General features: G+C 41.9%; 1 protein-coding gene across 1 annotated transcript in view; it reads right to left on the bottom strand.

Moving 5' to 3' along the window:
- PYGB (glycogen phosphorylase B) overlaps positions 1-22,093 on the bottom strand; it is a gene marked incomplete at its 5' end in the record, with an annotated part of 67,771 nt that overhangs the window by 5,852 nt on the left and 39,826 nt on the right. Inside the window, 2 exon segments of the mRNA XM_036245934.1 lie at positions 8,588-8,729; positions 10,413-10,471. Coding sequence (XP_036101827.1) covers positions 8,588-8,729; positions 10,413-10,471 — 201 coding nt within the window.

Here is a 22,093-nt window from a genome sequence, read left to right as displayed (position 1 = left end):
CTCAGCTGACTTCTCACAAGAAACACTACAGGCCAGAAGGGAATGGCATGAAGTAATCAAGGCCATGAAAAACAAGGATCTGAATTCAAGACTACTCTACCCAGCAAGGCTCTCATTCAAAATAGAAGGTCAAATAAAGAGCTTCCCAGGCAAAAAAAAAAAAAGGCTAAGGGAATACATTAGCACTAAACCAGTACTGCAAGAAAAGTTAAAAGGACTGCTGTAATTAGCAGGGAAGGAGAATAGAACCACACTAAACAAAAATGGCAATAAATAAGTACATATCAACAATCACCTTAAACGTAAATAGATTGAAAGATCCCATAAAAAGACACAGAGTAGCTGATTGGATAAGAAAGCATGACTCATCTATATGTTGTTTACAAAAGACCCACCTCACAAGAAAAGACTTACATAGGTTGAAAGTGAAGGGATGGAAAAAAATTTTCTAAGCAAATGGAAAGCAAAAAAAGCTGGGGTAGCAATACTCATATCTGATAAAATAGATTTCAAAATGAAGGCCATAACTAGAGACAAAGAAGGCCACTACTTAATATTGAAAGGATCTATACAGCAGGAAGATATAACCTTGATAAACATATATGCACCCAATATAGGAGCACCAAAATATATTGAAAGTGTTCTGGAGGACTTCCAAGGAGAAATCGACAGCAATACAATCATAGCGGGGGACTTCAACACCCCGTTGACACCACTGGATAGATCCTCTAGAAAAAAAATTAGCAAGGAAACAGAGACTCTAAATGAAGCACTAGACCAAATGGATTTAATAGATATCTGCAGAGAATTACACCCCAAAACTACAGAATACATATTCTTCTCAAGTGCACATGGGACATTCTCAAAGATAGACCACATGATAGGACACAAACTAAGTCTCTACAAGTTCAAGAACATTGAAATCATATCAAGCATCTTCTGAGATCACAATGGCATGAAACTAGAAATCAATTGCAACAAGAACATGCAAAGACATTTCAACACATGGAGGCTAAATAGCATGTTATTAAACAATGAATGGGTTACCGAGGAGATCAAGGAAGAAATCAAAAACTTCCTGGAAACAAATGAAAATGAACACACAACCACACAAAATCTGTGGGATGCAGTGAAAGCAGTTCATAGAGGGAAGTTCATAGCACTACAGGCCTACCTCAAGAAACAAGAAAAATTTCTAATTGACTCTCTAACCTGACAATTTAAAGAATTAGAAAGCAAACAAAAAGAAAACCCCAGAACAAGTAGAAGGAAGGAAATAATAAAGATCAGAGCAGAAATAAATGACATAGAGACCAAAAAAAAAAAAAAAACAATTCAAAGGATCGATGAAACAAAGAGCTGGTTTTTCGAAAAGATAAACAAGATTGATGGACCTTAGCTAGACTAACCAAGAAACAAAGAGAGAGACCCCAAATACACAAAATGAGAAATGAAAGAAGAGAAGTAACAATGGATACCACAGAAATACAAACAATTGTTAACAGCTACTATGAACAACTATATGGCAACAAATTCGACAATCTAAGCGAAATGAACAAATTTTTAGAAACACACAGTCTCCCAAAACTCGACCTGGAAGAGATAGAAAACTTGAACAGACCAATAACAATTGAGGAAATTGAAGATGTAATGAAGACTCTCCCAGCAAACAAAAGCCCAGGCCCGATGGCTTCATGGGGGAGTTTTACCAAACATTCAAAAAAGAACTAACACCCATTCTCCACAAACTATTTCAAAAAATTCAAGACGAAGGAAGACTTCCAAACACGTTCCATGAGGCCAGCATTATTCTAATTCCAAAACCAGAAAAAGACACTACAAAGAAAGAAAACTACAGGCCAATATCCCTGATGAACATAGACGCCAAAATCCTGAACAAAATACTACCAAATCGGATCCAGCAATACCTCAAAAAAATTATTCACCATGACCAAGTGGGATTCATTCCTGGGATGCAAGGCTGGTACAATATTCGCAAATCAATAAATGTGATACACCACATAAATAAAATGAAGAATAAAAACCACATGATCATATCAATAGATGCTGAAAAAGCATTTGATAAAATCCAGCAACCATTTCTGATAATAACACTCAGCAATGTGGGAATAGAGGGATCATATCTTGACATAATAAAGGCCATATATGAAAGACCTACAGCCAACATCATACTCAATGGACAAAAACTAAAAACATTTCCATGAAGAACAAGACAGGGATGTCCACTTTCACCACTCTTATTTAACATAGTGCTGGAAGTCTTAGCTACAGCCATCGGACATGAGGAAAAAATTAAAGGAATCCAAATTGAAAAGGAGGAAGTGAAACTGTCATTATTTGCAGATGATATGATATTATACATAAAAAACCCTAAAGACTCCATCAAATATCTACTAAACTTAATAAATGAATTTAGAAAAGTAGCAGGATACAAAATTAACGTCAAGAAATTGACGGCATTCTTATACACCAATGATGAACTCACAGAAAGAGAAACAAAAAAAAAAATCCCATTTATCATCACGGCAAAAAATATTAAGATATCTAGGAATAAACTTAACCAAAGAAGTAAAGGACCTATTTGCAGAAAACTACAGGACATTGAAAAAAGAAATAGAGGAAGATATAAAAAAGTGGAATTGTTCATGGATTGGAAGAATTAACATCATTAAAATGTCCATACTACGCAAAGCAATCTATAGATTCAATGCAGTCCCCATCAAAATACCAGTGAGATGTTTCACAGAACTAGAACAAATACTTCAAAAGTTCATATGGAACCAAAAAAGTCCCCAAATAGCCACAGCAATTTTGAAAAAGAAGGACAAAGTAGGTGGGTTCACAATGTCAGATATCAGGCTATACTACAAAGCTACTGTAATCAAAACAGCCTGGTACCGGCACAAGAACAGGCATATAGACCAGTAGAACAGAACTGAAAACCCAGAAATGGACCCAAGGCAACATGCTCAATTAATATTTGACTAAGGTGGCAAGAGCATAGAGTGGAGTAAAGACAACCTCTTTAATAAATGGTGTTGGGAAAATTGGACAGCTACATACAAAAAAAATGAAACTAGACCATCAACTTACACCATACACAAAAATAAACTCAAAATGGATAAAAACCTTAAATGTGACCCATGAATCCATAAAAATTCTAGACGAAAATGTAGGCAACAAAATTTTGGACATCATACAGAGCAAAATTTTCACTGATACATCACCTAAGGCAACAGAAACAAAGGAAAAAATGAACACATGGGACTACATCAAACTCAAAAGCTTCTGCACAGCAAAAGAAACAATCATCAAAATGGAAAGGCAACCCACTATAGGGGAGGACATCATTGCCAATGATATATCAAATAAGGGGTTAATTTCTGGTATATTTAGAGTGCTCATGCAACTCAACAGAAGGAAGGCAAAGAACCCAATTAAAAAATGGGCACAGGAGCTGAATGGACACCTCTCCAAACAGGACATACAAATGGCCAAGAGACATATGAAGAAATGGTCAACATCACTAATCATCAGAGATGCAAATTAAAACAATGAGGTATCACCTCACACCGGTCAGAATGGCCGCCATCAACAAATCATCAAACAACAAGTGTTGGCTAAGGTGTGGAGAAAAGGGGACTCTAATACACTGCTGGTGGGAATGCAGACTGGTGCAGCCACTATGGAAAACAATATGGACTTCCGGTCAAGATGGCGGCGTAGGTAAACCCGGTATTGTGTCCTCCCACAACCCCATCAAAGATACAACTAAACTACAGAACAACCGTCATTCAAAACTGCCTGAAATCAAGCTGAATGGAAGTCCTATAACTACGGAATTAAATCAGCAACCACATCCAGACTGGTAGGAGGGGCGGCGGCGCGATGGCTGCGCGACGGGCTGGTCCCACACCCAAGTGTGGCGGATAAAAATCAGGAGGCTTCCGCAGCTGGGAAGGTCCTTCCTGAGGACTGAGGGGTCCCCGTCCCACACCAGGTGCCCCGCTCAGGGTTCCAGTGCCAGGAAGAGAAGTCCCCATAACTCTGGCTGGAAAAACCAGGAGGAACTGAGGCTCAGGGAAGCTGAAGCAGCTGGAGCCCAGGCAGCTCCTTAAAGGGCCGCACAAGAACTTTTAGGACTCTCTCCCTCTAAGCTTGGAGGGGAGGCAGCTTGAGGGGCACCAGAAACATACAGGGAGGAACTGCGCTGTTTGGCACTGGAGTGAGGGCTGGAGAAGGGGCTTTCTCCGGGACAGGCATGATGTCAGAGGCCTTTGTTCCTTTAGTGAGCCCTTCCCTGGGGCGGCAGACAGCTGCCATATCTGGGACTCCAGCAACCTGGCTCACACTGCTAGCCCCGCCCTGCTGACTCCCTGAGGCCCCACCCCACCCCACCCAACTTTCAGGCCCACCCAAGCTGTTGTCACTTGCTTAACCATAGGATTGGCCTGTCTTGGATCCTGCTTCAGGTTTTTCCTAAATTCATTCAAACGAGCAGCATCTGGTCTCAGCTAGCCCCATACCACTCGTTAAGTAATACACAGAAACAAACTCAGGGAGGCAACCAAAATGAGGAGACAAAGAAACAGGTCCCAAATGAAAGAACAGAACAAAACCCCAAGAAAAGAACTAAGCAAAATGGAGATAAGCAACCTAACAGATGCTGAGTTCAAAATACTGCTTATAAGGATACTCAATGAACTCAGTGAGAACCTCAGTGAACTTAGTGAGGGCCTCAAGAGCATAAAAAAGGACCAATCACAAATGATGGATGCACAGTCAGAATTGAAGGAGGCATTAACTGAAATAAAGAATAATTTACACAGATTCAATAGTAGATTATGTAAATCCAAGGAGAAAACCATCAATTTGGAATATTAGGAAGCAAAAAATCCCCAATCAGAAGAGCAAAAAGAAAAAAGAATCCAAAAAACTGAGGATAGTGTAAGGAGCCTCTGGGACAACTTCAAGCGTGCCAACATTCGCATCTTGGGGGTGCCAGAAGAAGAAGAGAGAGAACAAGAAATCGAAAACCTGTTTGAAACAATAATGGCAGAAAACTTTCCTAACTTGGTGAAGGAAACAGACATACAAGTCCAGGAAGCACAGAGAGTCCCAAATAAGATGAACCCCAAGAGGCCCACACCAAGACACATCATCATCAAAATGCAAAAGGTTATGACAAAGAGAATCTTAAAAGCAGCAAGAGAAAGGCAGATAGTTACCTACAAGGGAGTTCCCATTAGGCTGTCAGCTGATTTCTCAAAAGAAACTTTGCGTGCCAGAAGGGAGTGGCAAGAAATATTCAGAGTGATGAAAGCCAAGAACCAACAACCAAGATTACTCTATCCTGCAAAGCTGTCATTTAGAATCGATGGCCATATACTTTCTCAGACAAGAAAAAGTTAAAGGAGTTCATCACTACCAAACCGTTATTATATGAAATGATGAAGGGTCTTTTTGAAGAAAAAGATAAAATGTATGAACAAACAAAATGTCAATGAATACATATATCAACAATGGAATCTACAAACAAAATGAACAGGTAGAACAGAAACATTGTCATAGATACAGAGAACATTTTGTTGGTTGCCAGTTTGGACGGGTGTTGGGGGAATGGGTGAAAAAGGTGAAGGGATTAAGAAGCACAAATTCATTGCTAGACTGACAAATCTTACAGGGAAAGGGGTTGCGGGGGTGGAAAGAAATAAGCCAAGGAACTTATATGCATAACCAATGGACACAGACAATAGTGTGGGAAAAGGTGGGAGGGGGGCGGGAGTGGGGCGGAGGGGTCAATGGGGGAAAAATGTGTAACATCTGTAATACATTTTACATCCAACAATAAAGATTTGAAAATAAAAAAAGAAAAAAAAATTAAAAAAAAAAAGAAAACAATATGGTGTTACCTCAAAAAATTAAAAATTGAACTTGCATTTCACCCAGTGATCCCGCTTCTAGGAATATACCCTAAGAAGCCTGAAACACCAATCAGTAAGAATATATGTACCCCCATGTTTATTGCAGCACTATTTACAATAGCTAAGATCTGGAAACAGCCCAAGTGTCCATCAGTAGAAGAATGGATAAAAATGCAGTGGTACATATACACAGTGGAGTACTATGCAGCTGTAAGAAAGAAAGATCTCTTATCCTTTGAGACGACATGGAGGGACCTGGAAAGTATTATCCTAAGTGAAATAAGCCAAGCAGAAAAAGACAAATACCATATGATCTCACTTATATACGGAATATAATGAACATAACAGTCTGAGGAATACGGTAGACCCAGAAACATGGAAGTAGGGCACAGACTGACATCCGTCAGAAGAGGATGTGTGTGTGGGGGGGAGGTAAACCACAGAACTTATATGCATATATACATAACCAATAGACATGGACAACAACGCCAGGACGGGGTGGATGTGGGGCAGGGAGGGTGGTGCCAATGGGGTAAAAAAGGAGAAACATCTGTAACAAAAAAATAAATAAATAAAAATTTTAAAAAAAGAAGACATGTCAGCCACCAAGTACTCACAGTGTGAGCCGTAGAACCCCAAGAAACACCCTGTTCTCCATTCAACCCAGGACTGGCACTCACTCTAGGACAACACAAACTTAGGCACCCCTGCAGGTGGCTGACGTGGGGTACTGCTCACCCTACCTATGAGGGGAGGTTCAAGAGGAGACTCCTGAGGAGAAGCCTTGCAGGTGGCAAAGGATCTTTGTTCTGAAACCTTCCAGGGGCCAGAACCCAACCAAAGCCTGGTGGGGCCCCTGGCCTGTTGGTGTGATCACTCCTTTTCATTCCAATTACCACTTTTATCTTATTCAAAAGTCCATAAGTCTCATTAGATAACATAAAGAGGAATCTGGACTCTTGGAATCAGACTAGGCAGGGAGTGGCAATTTCCTCCCATTCACAGTTACTCTGCTGTACACGGACTGGGCCCTGCAGCTTCTCCTGAGTGAGTTCCCTATGACTCCTGTGTCCCACCTGCCTTGGCATCCCTGTTCCCAACATCCTCAGCTCATCTGTAGAGCTGATACTTCCCTAACCCAATGGCAGGCACTCAAGTACAGCAAAGCCAGAGCCCAGCCCTTCTTCAAGGTCAAGCCCAGGTGTCAGCATAAAGAGATACAGGCATCGCAGACCCACCCCACAGGCAGATGACACAAAATGTGAAGCAGACACGTTGCCACAGTAAGTCTAAGAGCTGGGGGAGAATGTGAGCTCCCTGACCCCAGGTCTAAGGCCCCATACTGGGTGTCCCCCAAGATCTGTTCTAAGAAGCACAGGAGCCCTGGCTGGTTTGGCTCAGCAGTTAGAGCATTGACCCACAGACTGAAGGGTTGAGGGTTTGATTCCCAGTCAAGAGCACGTACCTGCATTTCAGGTTCTATCCCCAGCCCCGGTTGGGGTCATGTGGGAGGCAACCAATGGATGTGTCTCTTTCACATCAATGTTTCTCTCTCTCGCTTCCCTCTCTCCGTCCCTCCCTTCCTTCCACTCTATCTAAAATTCAATGGAAAAATATCCTCAGGTAAGGATTAAAAAATAATAAAAATTAAAAATAAAGAAGCACAGGACTCATCCCCAAATAATGGGGGTGGGGGTGAGGTCCAGGCAGCAAATAGACATTAAACAGGTTAGAAGCTCAGTGAAGGACTAACCAAATAAACACAACACCAACTGAACCATACATGGTCCATAGCAATGGGTACCACAGGGATGGTTCTGATGAACCAGACAAGCTGGCAAGAGGAGGAAGCACATCTTTACTCAGACAGGGCCCAGAAAGCAGAAAGTGGTTTGAACCGTGGACATGCCTGCTACTTGACACTAGAATTCCAGGCTCAGCTTAGTACCATTTGGTTGGGCAGATGCTTTCCTGCCAGAGTCTCCAGTAGAAGCCAATTTAGAAAGGCCACCCAGATAAGGACAGATAAGGACAGCCATGCTCCAAGGCACGTTTGACTGCAGGACCTTCTTCAGAACCTTTTTCAGATAGCAATACACATGCTGAATAAGACTACCCAGGACTCCCTAAAGTGGAGCAGCCCTAGCCTGAACTCTCAATAGAGCAGGGCAGGATGTCAGGTTTCGAGCCACCCTCAGGACAGAAGAGGCAGGTGCTGGCCCATATGAGAAGCAGGCAATGCTCTTGAAAGTGAATAGGTGGTGATGAGCAGAAGCATCCTCTGGAGATGGGGAAGAAATGGGGGTGGGGGGGGCAAATGAAAGCACATCCTGCCAGCAAGAGTGAGCCCAGCAGCAAAAAGGCAAAGCTTGAGGGGCCGAGAAGAGAGGAAGGGAGAGGGACAATGAAATCAGGGCAGGTGCAAGAAAGTATAGAGACAAAGAATGTCTCAAGTTGAGAGTAATTCTGCACTTGAGGATAGACAGAGAGCTCCCCAAAGCCTTTTAATGTTAGACTAAAGGCTCCCTTAGGCTGGTGAGCCTGGTGTCCAGGGCAGAGTTAACCCCTGACCAGCAATAGCCACCCTCATTGCACCAGGCAGGGGCAGGCTTTCCAGCCTAACATGGCCTCCCCAGGGCTACCTTTTTTGGTCAAGGATACTCGGTAGTTCTCTAGGAAGATCACTTTGAGCCTCTTGCCCACAACTGGATTATAGTTGACAACATCACCAATGGATGTGACCAGCTTGATGATCATCTTGGCCATGTGGTATCCAGGAGCTTCCTAGAAAGAAGGAACATTAAGCATGAACACACCTATGCTTGGGGCCAGCATTGTTACTGGTCACTGGAGCCTGGTGCAGGACATTCTGAGGTTACACATAGCTAAGCAGCCCCTTGGTGTCCAGAAAGGGTGAAGCCATGGCATCCCTGCGAGTCCTCCAATCAATCTGGCAGACAGACTCATGACAGAAGAAACTGAAACCCTATCAGGTAAGCCCTACCTGCTCTCCTTCAGCTCTGACAGAGCACATCTTATGCTGGCCACCTCACCTGTATGCAAAAGTCTGTCAACCTCAAGTCTATTTTCTGATTCTAGTCAGTTTTCAGAAATTAAGAGATAAAAGGAATAGGACTGTTAGAACTGACTACCAACTTACCAACTAAAGAACATAATGGAACATCAGAAGGATGCAGTCAGGTTAAGCAAGCTGGGGAAGACACACCACCCAATTTCTATAACAAAAATAATTGCAGGGGGAAAAAAGAGACATGGAGAAAATTTACAGATGAAGAAATTTAAGAGGCAGCCATGCTAAGCCTTTGCTGGGGTTCTGATTCAGACAAACTGCTCAAGATATCTGTAACTTGAATATCAAAGTGTGACAAAGGTCTTGTGTGGTGGTGTTCCAGAGTCTGTTTGTATTATGGCTTAAGGGGAAAACATCACTGAACATGTGTGAAGTGCTGAGGGTTAGTGTTTTATTGTCTGTGGTTTTCTCTGAAATGGTCCAACAGAACTCCAGCTTTATGTATGTTCTACAATTATTTCTACTTTTCTCTAGGCTTGAAATTTTTAATATTGAAATACTGACAAATAAAATGTCATGATTTCTAGAATGTGCTTCAGGAATAGCAGGAGTTGGGGGTGAGGGGAGTGGGCAGAGACCAAACAAGGTGGGTGTGTGCTGCTGTCTGAAGCTAGTGGGTTCACAGAAGGGCTTGAGCCTCCTATTCACCCTCATGTGTGGTTGAGTCAGAAGAAAGGACAGAACCTGGCCTCACCCCGTGATCCCCATAAAGAAGCTGTGCCCCAGAGCTCCTTACACTCCCTGATGACATCAGGCTGTTGGGGAGAAGTGACAGAGGGTAGACCCTAGAGCACAGAACACAATGATGAGACCTGCCAATGCCTAATGTGATACACTAGATTCCACAATAGTGTGTGCAAAGCATGTGCCACAGTAAATAAAATAAAATAAAGCCAGGCAGAGCTCAGAGTAGGCTCACATCTGGTCAATGAAGCAGCCATCAACCTGCATCCTCTCAGCACAAGTACATATGTGTGTGGAGGGGGCAGTGCAAGCTGGGGACCAAGAGCCAGGCACAGTGTGGAAGGGCAGTGCTTATGCAGAGAAAGGGTACCGCCCCATCAAATGGAGGGGCCAGCAAGCCCACTGGGGGCTTCCTTCGAGGCTGGGGACTCACCCCTCATCCCATGTGCTGGGCAGGCAGGGGTCCCATCTAGCTCTGTCCTATTGCTGAGCTGGTGAAGATTGAACCAACTTGGCCCACCTGGGGGCCAGGGATCAATCCTCTGGCATTGTGTGCATGCTGGCTCTGAGGCACCCATAGCATCCTGTCAAGTGGGCATTTGGTGCACAAGTTGGAACCCAGTGGCATTGTTGAAAAATGTGGTGGTTTGCGCATTCTGGCCAAATATCCAGCAAAGAGGACATCACCTCACCTTACTCCCAATTATGACAGTTCTGTGCACAAAGGCCTTGGCAAGGTCATTCTTTATTCCTTCAGGACAAATGAGATTCAAGTGAGCTGTGGTGACCAGTGTCCTCAGAAGTCAACCCAACACCAGTGGGCCTTGCACATCCACCAGGAAATCCCACAGAACAGCAACAAGGCCCCTAGATTCTGCATTTGTGTTCCAGGGTAGTGAGGAAGACCAGCCAGGAGCAGACTCTTCCAAAGGCCCACAAGAAATGTTGTGTCTCTGTTTACAGAACACCCCAGCACAGGAGCCTGGTTTGGGTCTGGTCAGTAGTACTCAAGGCCCTTGTACATAACTGGCACTCAAAAAAATGTGACCTCAGGATTGTGGCAATGGCATCATCAGCCCTCAAGGGGTGTCAGGCAAGACCCCAAGTCACCCCACTCTCCTCTGAAGTTCTCTCATGGGGGCAGACTGAGGATCAAGCACTATGTATAGTCAATTATGGTCAACTCACCTTCAGCCCCAGCAAACTGAATGTGTCCTCACCAGGCCACCAGTTTTCAATTTCAGTGTGGGATGGGAGGGAGGATATTTACACAGGGATGAGAAGCAGCCCTAGACAGCATTAGCATTTACCAGACAACTGGGAACCAACCATAAGCAGTGTAGAGTTGTGGATATCTTTAACATCTGACTTCATGTTTTAGTAGGAACATAACTGTATCTGTCTTCTGAATCTTCCCACTTCCAGAAATCAGACAGAATAACTTTAAGTGTAGAAAAAAATAAAAACACAAACTACATTTTCACCAAAACTAGGAAAGAGGAAAAATATATGCAAACTGCAGACCATTGTGCCAGTTCTGTCAGGCCATGGGGGTGGGTGAGGAACAGGGCTGGGAATGCAAGGGTATTCAGACCTGGCCTCCCCAGTGGGGCCATGAGCAAGAAAGACAGGGAAGGAGTCCCAGGGGACAAGGCAGGCTGACCTCATCAGCACCTCTCCCATAAGAAAACCTCGGGAGGAGAATCTGATATCATGTGGACAGAGGCCCACAGGCCAGAAATCATGACAGCAAGGTTGAGGAACCCCTGAGCCAGGGTGGACTTGGAAGACACAGAGGAGATGCAGCCAAAGAGAAGTACCAGGCCTAGGGGGAGTCAGAAGCTGCTCTGGAGCCCCAAATAGCTCTTGCTGGTCAACTTGAGCAGGGCAGCTGACTCATCTAGGAACTACAAACATGAACACAGCTTCCCTACAGACAAGAGGAAATGGAACAAACTTCCTGTGAGAATCTCCACCCTGTGATGAAAACGGGACCGCAGAGCTGAACTGCAAGACCTTGGAGAAGAGTAGAATGTGGAGAACATTAAATGAGAATTGGCAGAACACAGAGGTGAAAAGGCAGAACTGTCATATGTGCAGTCTGATTACAGAAGTCAAGAGGGAGAGAAGACTCACAGCACAGAAGACACAGAGGATGGAAATGAGACGAGCAGAAAACCTAACAGAAAAGGAAAGATCTTTAGAAATGTTCAGAGAGAAATCAATAGGCAAGAAAGTAGGTAGAAGAAACAGCCCACCCCTCACCCCCAACACACAAACACACCTAGCTACAGTCCCAGAAGAAAAACAAAAAAACAAAACTAACAGATGTTTTAAATACATTTTAAGAAAACTTCCTAGAAATAATGCAAGATAGCAATCAACATATTCAAAGAGTAGCCTGAGCATCAGGGAAACTGACCTACAGCGGTCAGCACCCAGACACAGCACAGTAAAATTAACATAGACTCAGGACACACCAGAACCCATCCTCTAGACTAGACAGAGGAACACAGGACTTAAAAGATAATCAATGAACAAAAGTGAACTGAGAATGTCACCTTCAAACCATCCTTCATGTTGAAAGAATAAGCAAGAAGTTGGGGAGTACAGTTCATGGGAGTGGTATTGTGAACAAGAGGGAAATCCAGGCAGGATGGTTTTGCAAAATGACTGGTGAGCATTAAATGTGTTCCTCCACAGACTAAGACAAAAATCAAGTCAGGGATGAGGACAGCAGAGTGTCAACCTTGTGTGCTCTAACCATGGAGAAAGCACCTGCACACACACGTGCACATGTGCACAGGCAAATGAAGAGGAAATGAGCACAAGCCCCTGACTGACTCATCAGAACAGGTGGGGATCACAGGGTATCATTAACAGCTGACAAGCACAACAGGAAGAGTACATGATGGAAGTACAAAGGTACATACTAGGAGAGGTGACAAAGAGATTACTAACTGCAGGTGGGGCCACAGTAGAAAGAAGAAAGGGGTGCCCTGTGATTTATCTGCTGCTCATAAACTGGATTCAAGGAGGGAACTCAGGGTCATCACTGAGGAAATGGCAAATAAAATGCAGAAAATCTTGACTGCAAAAGAAAACCATGGCAAATGAAACAGAACAAGATCTCCATGAACGACTATTTTTGGCCAGGGAAATGTGTGGTAAATCACCTCCTTCAGCCACACACAGGAGGACCCTCACCTGCAGCTTTCTCTGAAGGTTTGGGATCAGAAGTATCAGAAGCACTCAAGCTTAAACATCTATTCTGTTACTCAACTGTCTCACAAGGAACCAGATTCCTCTACCTGACTGAGTCTTATTGGTTATAGGAGTGTTAATGTTCTTGAGAGAAGGTTTCTATCTTGAAGAATATGTGTGGTTTCTGAGAGAGAGTGTGAGTGGATGTAAGCAACCTCAAACAGTGCAGAAACATGGAGCAGAGGGTTCTGGTGCTGAGGACGAGGGAGTACCCAGCTACCGTGGTAAGCGGCTTGTTAGGGCACTTCTTCCTGCTCGGCTGGAAGGCCCTACCATTTTGGAAGATCTGCTGGTCTTCTCTAGGAGAAGGCTAGTGGGGAGCAGCTAGGTCGCTCACCTAAGTTCACCAGTGCGCCTTGTACCATCAGACCAATGGACCCAGCTGTGTCAACACAGACCAGTGCACAGTAGCAGCACTGTGGAGATGCCTGCTTGTGGAAGCAGCAACTGGCTGGGAGCAAGCACCATTCCCCACATCAGCAGCAGTAGCACCAGCTTGGGAGAAGAGCAAATACCCGCAACAACAGTTGCCTGATCAGAGCCAAACACCATCCCCAACAACAGTAGTTCCAGGTTGGGAGCCCAGCATCTTTCCCAAGAGCAGCAGTGACTGGCTTGTGAGTGGAGCCCCACCCCCAACAGTAGCTGAGTCTGGGAGCTGAGACACACGCCCAGCAATAAAGGCTCCAGAGCGGACATCCATCTCCAGGTAGCAGCAGCAGTGCAGATCAGGGCCTGATACACTTCCCCAGCAGCATCAGCAGAGGCTGATGAGGAGTGGTGCCCCAACCCAAGCAGCAGCCAGGCTCAGGCAGCCAAGACCCACCCCTGACAACTGCAACAGTGGATTTAGAGTGGAGCCCCTCCCCCAAAAGCAACAAAGTCTCAGGAGCTGAGCATCCTCAGCCCCCAAAAGCAGCAGAGGATTAGGAGCTGAGAGCACCCCCTGGCAACAGTAGCAGCAGTAGCAGCATTAATAAGGAGCTGACACTTGCCCCCAGCAGCATTAGCAGTGACTGATCAGGAGCTGAGCCCCACCAGGCAGCAGCACACCCCAGCAGTGCACCAGCTAGACCTACATACCCAGCAGTACACCAGCTGGGCCTATGCACCCCAGCAGTGCCTACCACAACAGACCAAAACCAGCAATCAGTTGTCAATCCTCCAGGTCTCACAGCAGGCAAGAGGCACCATGCACCAGAAGAGTCTAGGAGGCATAGCATTCTTATTTGATACACACTGACCTGCCTACACATCCCAACATCTCTCACCAAGCCTGGAACTACCAGACTGCTAAAACAGTGAGACAAAGAAACAACCCCAAATGAAAGAAAAGGAGGAATCACAAGAAAAGGAACTACATGAAAAGGAAGCAAGCAATTTGTCAAATAAAGAATTCAAAGCAATGTTTTTACAGAGCTCAAAAACTTTAGTGAGAACTCCAAGCAACTTAATGTAAACTATAAAGAGCTCAGTGGGAACTACATCAGCATAAAAAAAGAGGTAGAAGCTATGAATAAAAATCAAGTGGCAATAAAGATAGACAAAGTTGATATAAAAAATATCTTGGAAGGATTCAATAGTAGATTAGAAGAAATGGAAGACCAAATCAGCGAGTTAGAAAAGAAGGTAGAAAAAAACACCCAAATAGAGCAGTAAATGGGGAAACAAAATTTAAAAAGCAGGAGGAGAGTTTAAGGGAGCTTTGGGACAATACGAAACATAACACCATTTACATCAAAGAGGTATCAGAAGGAGAAGTATTAAAAAAAGAATAGAGAACCTGTTTGAAGAAATAATGATAGAAAACTTTCCTAATTTAATGAAGGAAAATGTCAGGAGGGTCCAGGAAACACAAAAAGTCCCAAGCAAAATGAACCCTAGAAGACCCACAGCTAGATACATCATAATTAAAATGGCAAACATTAAAGACAAAGAAAGGATCTTAAAGGAAGCAAGAGAGAGACAGAAAGTTACCTACAAGGCAGCTCTCATTAGACTGTCAGCTGATTTCTCAATAGAAACTCTGAGGCCAGAAGAGAGTGGCATGAAGTAAACAAAGTAATGCAAGGCAAAGGTCTGAATCTAAGACTACTCTATCCAGCAAGGTTATTATTCAAAATTGAAGTGAAAGATTCCAAAACGGTGGGAGAGTGAATGGAAGCTACACACACCATCTCCCAGGACCAAACTGGAATTACAACTAAAATAAAGACAAATCGTCAAGAAAAAGCAACAGAAAAGCAGCTTGCAAGGACCATATAACCAGGGACACTTACTCGATCCTTGTAGGATTGCAAAGGCATGAGACGGGGCCTGGGAGCCCACAGAGAGCAGTGGTCTGAGCTGTCAGCAGCGCTCGTGGAGTTAAACTCCCAAGTGGTTCCATAGTGCAGAGCTGGGACAGATGCTAAAATAGCCAAGCCACTCACCTTGGGATCCGGCAGAGGGAGGGCGACTGGACTGGAACTAGGTTGGGACACTCGGAATTTGGAGAGTGCTCAGAGCTTTTGCTGAGTTACAGCCAACCAGGACAGTGGCCATCTTACTTCTTCCCAGGGCTCTGGGAAGAGGTGGTGGCCCCTCCCTCAGAGATTCAACCACACCCAGTGGCCATTGAAATGCAAATCGAGGCTATATAAAAACTAGCATTTGCCCTGCCCTCAGGAAATCTCCTTATGCTAGGCACCTGAGGGAGCTTTTTATTCAACTGAGAACCCAAGGCTCTTCAAGTAACCACGACTACTAGCCTCCAAGCAAAAAGCTAGAGGATAACTGAACCATCCCTGGGCTTGCAACTCTTCCCAGGAAAATAAAACTTGACAGTGATGTATAATGTGGGTCCTCCCATACTCATCCAAACCCAGGAGAGGGAGCCACAAATAGCAGAATTCCAACACCTACAGAAATATTTTGCACTCTCCAAAGCCCACTGTGATAGCCAAAATAGTGAAACAAAAAAAACAAATGCCAAATGAAAGAACAAGAGACTTCTACCGAAGATGAGATAAATGAGGAGCAGTTACACAAGTTAACGAAGCTAGAATTCACAGCCATGAACTTGAGGAAGCTCAACAGCACGAGTAAGGACATCAACACCATGAGTAAAGACATACAAATATTGAAAACCAACCAATTGGAAGTTAAAAACAGCCAAGAAGAAATGAAGAATGACATATCAGAAATAAAGAAAACATTGGAAGGTCTAAACAGCAGAGTAGAGGAAGCAGAGGACTGAATCGGTGAATTAGAAGACAGGGTAGAAAAAATCAACCAGTCAGAAAACCAAAAGGAAAAAAACAATTAAAAAAGAAAAAGACAGCTTAAGAGTACTGTAGGACAACAGAAAACATAATAATATTCGCATCATAGGAGACCCTAAAGAAGAAATAAATGAGCAAGGGTTAGAGAATATATTTGAAGAAATTAGTGACACAAAACTTTCCCAATTTAGTGAAAGAAGAAGGTATTCAAGTTAAAGAAGCACACAGAGCCCCAAGTAAGAGGAACCCAAACAGGCCCACACCAAGACACACAATAATTAAATTGTCAAAAATTAAAGACAAAGGGAGAATCCTAAAAGTAGCAAGAGATAAGCAACAGGTTACCTACAAAGGAACCCCTATAAATCTCTCAGCTGATTTTTCAACAGAAACACTACAGGCCAGAAGGGAATGGCACAAAGTAATCAAGGCCATGAAAAACAAGGATCTGAATCCAAGACTACTCTACCCAGCAAGGCTATTATTCAAAATAGAAGGTCAAATAAAGAGCTTCCCAGACAAAAACAAACAAACAAACAAACAAACAAAAAACTAAGGGAATATGTTAGCACCAAACCAGCACAGCAAGAAATGTTAAATGGACTGCTGTATTTAGTAGAAGAAATAGGAGGAAAAATATAACCACACTGAACAAAAATGGCAATAAATAAATACATATCAATAATCACCTTAAATGTAAATGGATTGAATTCTTCAATAAAAAGACACAGAGTAGCTGAATGGATAAGAAAGCATGACTCAACTATATGTTGTTTACAATAGACCCACCTCACAACAAAAGACTCACATAGGTTGAAAGTGAAGGGATGGAAAAAAATCTTCCAAACAAACAGAAAGGAAAAAACACTAGGGTAGCAATACTCATATCTGATAAAATAGATTTCAAAATGAAGGCTATAACTATAGACAAAATAGGCCATTGCATAATATTGAAAGGATCAATACAAGAGAAAGATATAACCTTGATAAACATATATGCACCCAAATATATTAAAATATATTAAAAATCTTTGATATATATATATCAAATCATATATATATATATATATATATATATCTTCTGGAGAACTTAAAGGAGAAATCGACATCAACACAATCATAGGAGGAAACTTCAATGTCCCGCTGACATCACTGGATAGATCCTATAGACAAAAATTTAGCAAGGAAATAGAGACTCTAAATGAAGCACTAGACCAAATGGATTTAATAGATATCGACAGAGAATTACACCCCAAAGCTGCAGAATTCACATTCTTCTCAAGTGCACATAGGGACATTCTCAAAGTCAGACCACATGTTAGGGCACAAACTAAATCTCTACAAGTTCAAGAACATTGAAATCATATCAAGCATCTTTTTCAGATCACAATGGCATGAAACTAGAAACCAATTGCAACAAAAACATGCAAAGATATTTGAGCACATGTAGGCTACATAGCATGTTATTAAACAATGAATGGGTTACCATGAAGATCAAGGAAGAAATTAAAAACTTCCTGGAAACCAATGAAAATGAACACACAACAACACAAAATCTATGAGATGCAGCGATAGCAGTTCTGAGAGAGAAGTTCATAGTACAACAGGCCTACCTCAAGAAACAAGAAAAATTTTTAATAGATTATCTAATCTCACAACTTAAAGAACTAGAAAGCAAACAAAAAGAAAACCACAGAGCAAGTAGAAGGAAGGAAATAGTAAAGACCAGAGCAGAAATAAATGACATAGAGACCAAAAAACAATTCAAAGGATCAATGAAACAAAGAGCTGGTTTTTCAAAAAGATAAACAAGATTGATGGACCCTAAGCTAGACTCACGAAGAAACAAAGAGAGAGAACCCAAATACACAAAATCAGAAATGAAAGAGAAGTAACAACTGACACCACAGAAATACAAAGGATCATTAACAGGTATTATGAACAATTATACAGCAATATATTTGACAATCTAAGCAAAATAAACAATTTTCTAGAAACACACAGTCTACCAAAACTGGACTGGGAAGAGATAGAAAACTTGAACAGATCAATAACAAAAAAAGAAATTAAAGATATAATCAACTCTTCCAGCAAACAAAAGCCCAGGCCCAGACGGCTTCACACAGGAATTTTATAGAACATTCAAAGAAGAACTAAGGCCCAGTCTCCTCAAACTATTTCAAACAATTTATGAAGAAGAAAGACTTCTAAACTAATTTTATTAGGCCAACATAATTATAATTCCAAAACAAACAAACAAATAAACACACTACAAAGAAAGAAACTACAGGCCAATATCCCTGATGAACATAGACGCCAAAATCCTGAACAAAATACTAGCAAATTGGATCCAGCAATATATCAAAAAAATTATTCACCATGACCAAGTGGGATTCATCCCAGGGATCCAAGGCTGGCAAATCAATAAATGTGATAAACCACATAAATAAAATGAAGAATAAAAACCACATGATCATATCAATAGATGCTGAAAAAGCATTTGACAAAATCTAGCATCCATTGCTCATAAAAAAAGCTCACCAATGTAGGAATAGAGGGATCATATCTTGACATAATAAAGGCCATATATGAAAGACCTACAACCAACATCATACTCAGTGGGCAGAAACTAAAAGCATTTTCTTTAAGAACAGGAACAAAACAAGGATGACCACTTTCACCACTCTTATTTAACATAGTTCTAAGTCTTAGCCGCAGCAATCAGACTGGAAGTAAAAATAAAAGGGATCCAAATTGGAAAGGAGGAAGTGAAACAGGCATTATCTGCAGATGACATGATATTATACATAGAAAACCCCAAAGACTCCATCAAAAATCTACTAGATCTATTAAATGAATTTGGCAAAATAGCAGGATACAAAATTAATGTCAAGAAATCAAAGGCATTCTTATACACCAATGATGAACTCACAGAAAGAGAAACTGAAAAAGCAATACCATTTACCATCGCGGCACAAAAAATTAAGATACCTAGGAATAAACTTAACCAAAGAAGTAAAGGACCTATTTGCAGAAAACTACAGGACATTGAAAAAAGAAATAGAGAGAGATATAAAAAAGTGGAAGCACATACCCTGTTCATGGATTGGAAGAATTAACATCATTAAAATGTCCACACTACCCAAAGCAATCTATAGATTCAATGCAATCTCCATCAAAATAGCAATGACATATTTCACAGAACTTGAACAAATACTTCAAAAGTTCATATGGAACCAAAAAACAAACAAACAAACAGACAAACAAAAAAACTGAATAGCCAAAGCAACTTTTAAAAAGGAGGACAAAGTAGGTGGGATCACAATACCAGATATCAGGTTACACTACAAAGCTATTGTAATCAAAACAGCCTGGTACTGGCACAAGAATAGGCATATAAACCAGTGGAACAGAACAGGAATCCAGAAAAGGACCCAAGACATTATGCTCAATTAATATTCAACAAAGGTGGCAAAAGGGTCAATAGAGTAAAGACAGCCTCTTTAATAAATGGTGTTGAAAAAATTGGACATCTACATGCAAAAAAAATAAATAAATAAAACTAAACCATCAGCTTCCATCATACATAACAATAAACTCAAAATAGTTAAAAGACTTAAATGTGACTCATAAATCCATAAAAATCCTAGAAGAAAATGTAGGCAACAAAATTTCGGACATTATACACAGCAGAAATTTCACTGACACATCACCGAAGGCAACAGAAAAAAAGGAGAAATGAACACATGGGACTACATCAAACTCAAAAGCTTTTGCACAGCAAAAGAAACAACCATCAAAATGGAAAGACAATGCACTGTATGGGAGAGCATCATTGCCAATGATATATCAGATAAGGAGTCAATTTGCAAAATATATAGAGTACTCATACACCTCAGCAAAAGGAAGACAAAGAATCCAATTAAAAAATGGGCAGAGAAACTAAACAGACACCTCTCCAAACAAGACATACAAATGGCTAAGAGACATATAAAAAAATGCTCAACATCACTAATCATCGGAGAGATGCAAATTAAAACAACAATGAGGTATCACCTCACACCTGTCAGAATGGCCGCCATCAACAAATCATCAAACAAGTGTTGGCGAGAGTGTGGAAAAAAGGGGACTCTAGTACACTGCTGGTGGGAATGCAGACTGGTGCAGCCACTATGGAAAACAATATGGTGTATCTCAAAAAATTACAAATTGAACTTCCATTTGACCCAGTGATCTTACTTCTAGGAATATACCCTCAAAAGCCTGAAACAACAATCAGAAAGAATATATGTACCCCCATATTCATAGAGCACTATTTACAATAGGTAAGATCTGGAAACAGCCCAAGTGCCCATCAGTAGATGAATGGGTAAAAAAGCTGTGGTACTTATACACAATGCAGTACTGTGCAGCTGTACGAAAGAATGATCTCTTATCCTTTGAGACGACATGGAAGGACCTGGAAAGTATTATCCAAGCGAAACAAGCCAAGCAGAAAAAGACAAATACCACATGATCTCGCTTATTTGTAGAATATAATGAACATAACAGTCTGAGGAATAGGGTAGACCCAGAGACGTGGAAGTAGGGTACAGACTGAACACCCTCAGAAGAGGGGGTCGTGGGGGTAGGGAGGAGATAAATCACAAAACTTACATTCATGTATGCATAACTAATGGACATGAACACCAAAGCTGGGGATGGGATGGGTGGGTGGGAAGGAGGGTGTCAATGGGGTAAAAAATGAGAAATATCTGTAACAAAAATAAAAAACACAACAAAAATAACCAAAATTGAAGGTGAGATAAAGAGCTTCACAGATAAAAAAAAAAACCAAAAAACTAAAGGAATTTACCACCACCAAACCAGCACTGCAAGAAATGCTGAAGGGACTGTTGGAAGAAGAAGAAGAAATGAGAGAAAGAGAGATTGGAACATAGGCATAAAATAAAAAAGGCGTCCTGGCTGGTTTGGCTCAGCTGTCAGAGCCTTCGCCGGAGAGTCCCAGGTCAGTTTCCGCTAAGGGCACGTACCTTGGTTGCAGTTTTTTCCTGGCCCCAGTTGGGGTTGTGTGGGTGGCAACCGAATGTGTCTCTCTCACATCAATGTTTCTCTCTCTTTCTTCCCCCTCTCTCCCTACCACTCTATCTAAAGATAAATGCAAAAAAATAAAAAAATGTCCACAGTGAGGATAAAAAAGAAAAAAGGCAAGTAATAAGCATCTATAAATAATAACCTTAGCCCTGGCCTGTTTGGATCAGCGGTTAGAGCGTTGGCCTGTGGTCCTGAGAGACCTGGGTTCGGTTCCCGCTAAGGACACGTACTTCGGTTGCAGTTTGTCCCCGGCCCTAGTCGGTTGTGCGGGTGGCAGCCACTCGATGTGTTCCTTTCACATCGATGTTTCTCTCTCTCTCTCTCTTCCTCTCTCTCCCTCCCACTCTACCTGAACAAAAAAAAAAAGGAAAAATGTCCTCGGGTGAGGATAAAAAATAATAATAATAATAATAACCTTAAATATAAATAACTTAAATGCCCCAATTAAAAAACATAGGTTAGCTGATTGAAAAAATTAGAAATTGAACTTCCATTTGAGCAGTGATCCCACTTCTAGGAATATACCCTAAGAAGCCTGAGACAACAATTAGAAAGAATATATTTACCCCCATGTTCATAGCAGCACTATTTACAATAGCTAAGATCTGGAAACAACCCAAGTGTCCATCAGTAGACGAATGGATAAAAAAGCCGTGGAACATAAACACAATGGAGTACTATGCAGCTATAAGAAAGAAAGATCTCTTATCCTTTGAGACGACATGGAGGAAACTGGAAAGTATTATCCTAAG

This window comes from Molossus molossus, unplaced genomic scaffold, assembly GCF_014108415.1.
Source record: "Molossus molossus isolate mMolMol1 unplaced genomic scaffold, mMolMol1.p scaffold_m16_p_6, whole genome shotgun sequence".
Classification (NCBI taxonomy): Eukaryota; Metazoa; Chordata; class Mammalia; order Chiroptera; family Molossidae; genus Molossus; species Molossus molossus.
The sequence above is the reverse complement of the archived record's forward strand: the minus strand, read 5'-3'. Positions and strand labels throughout refer to the sequence as shown.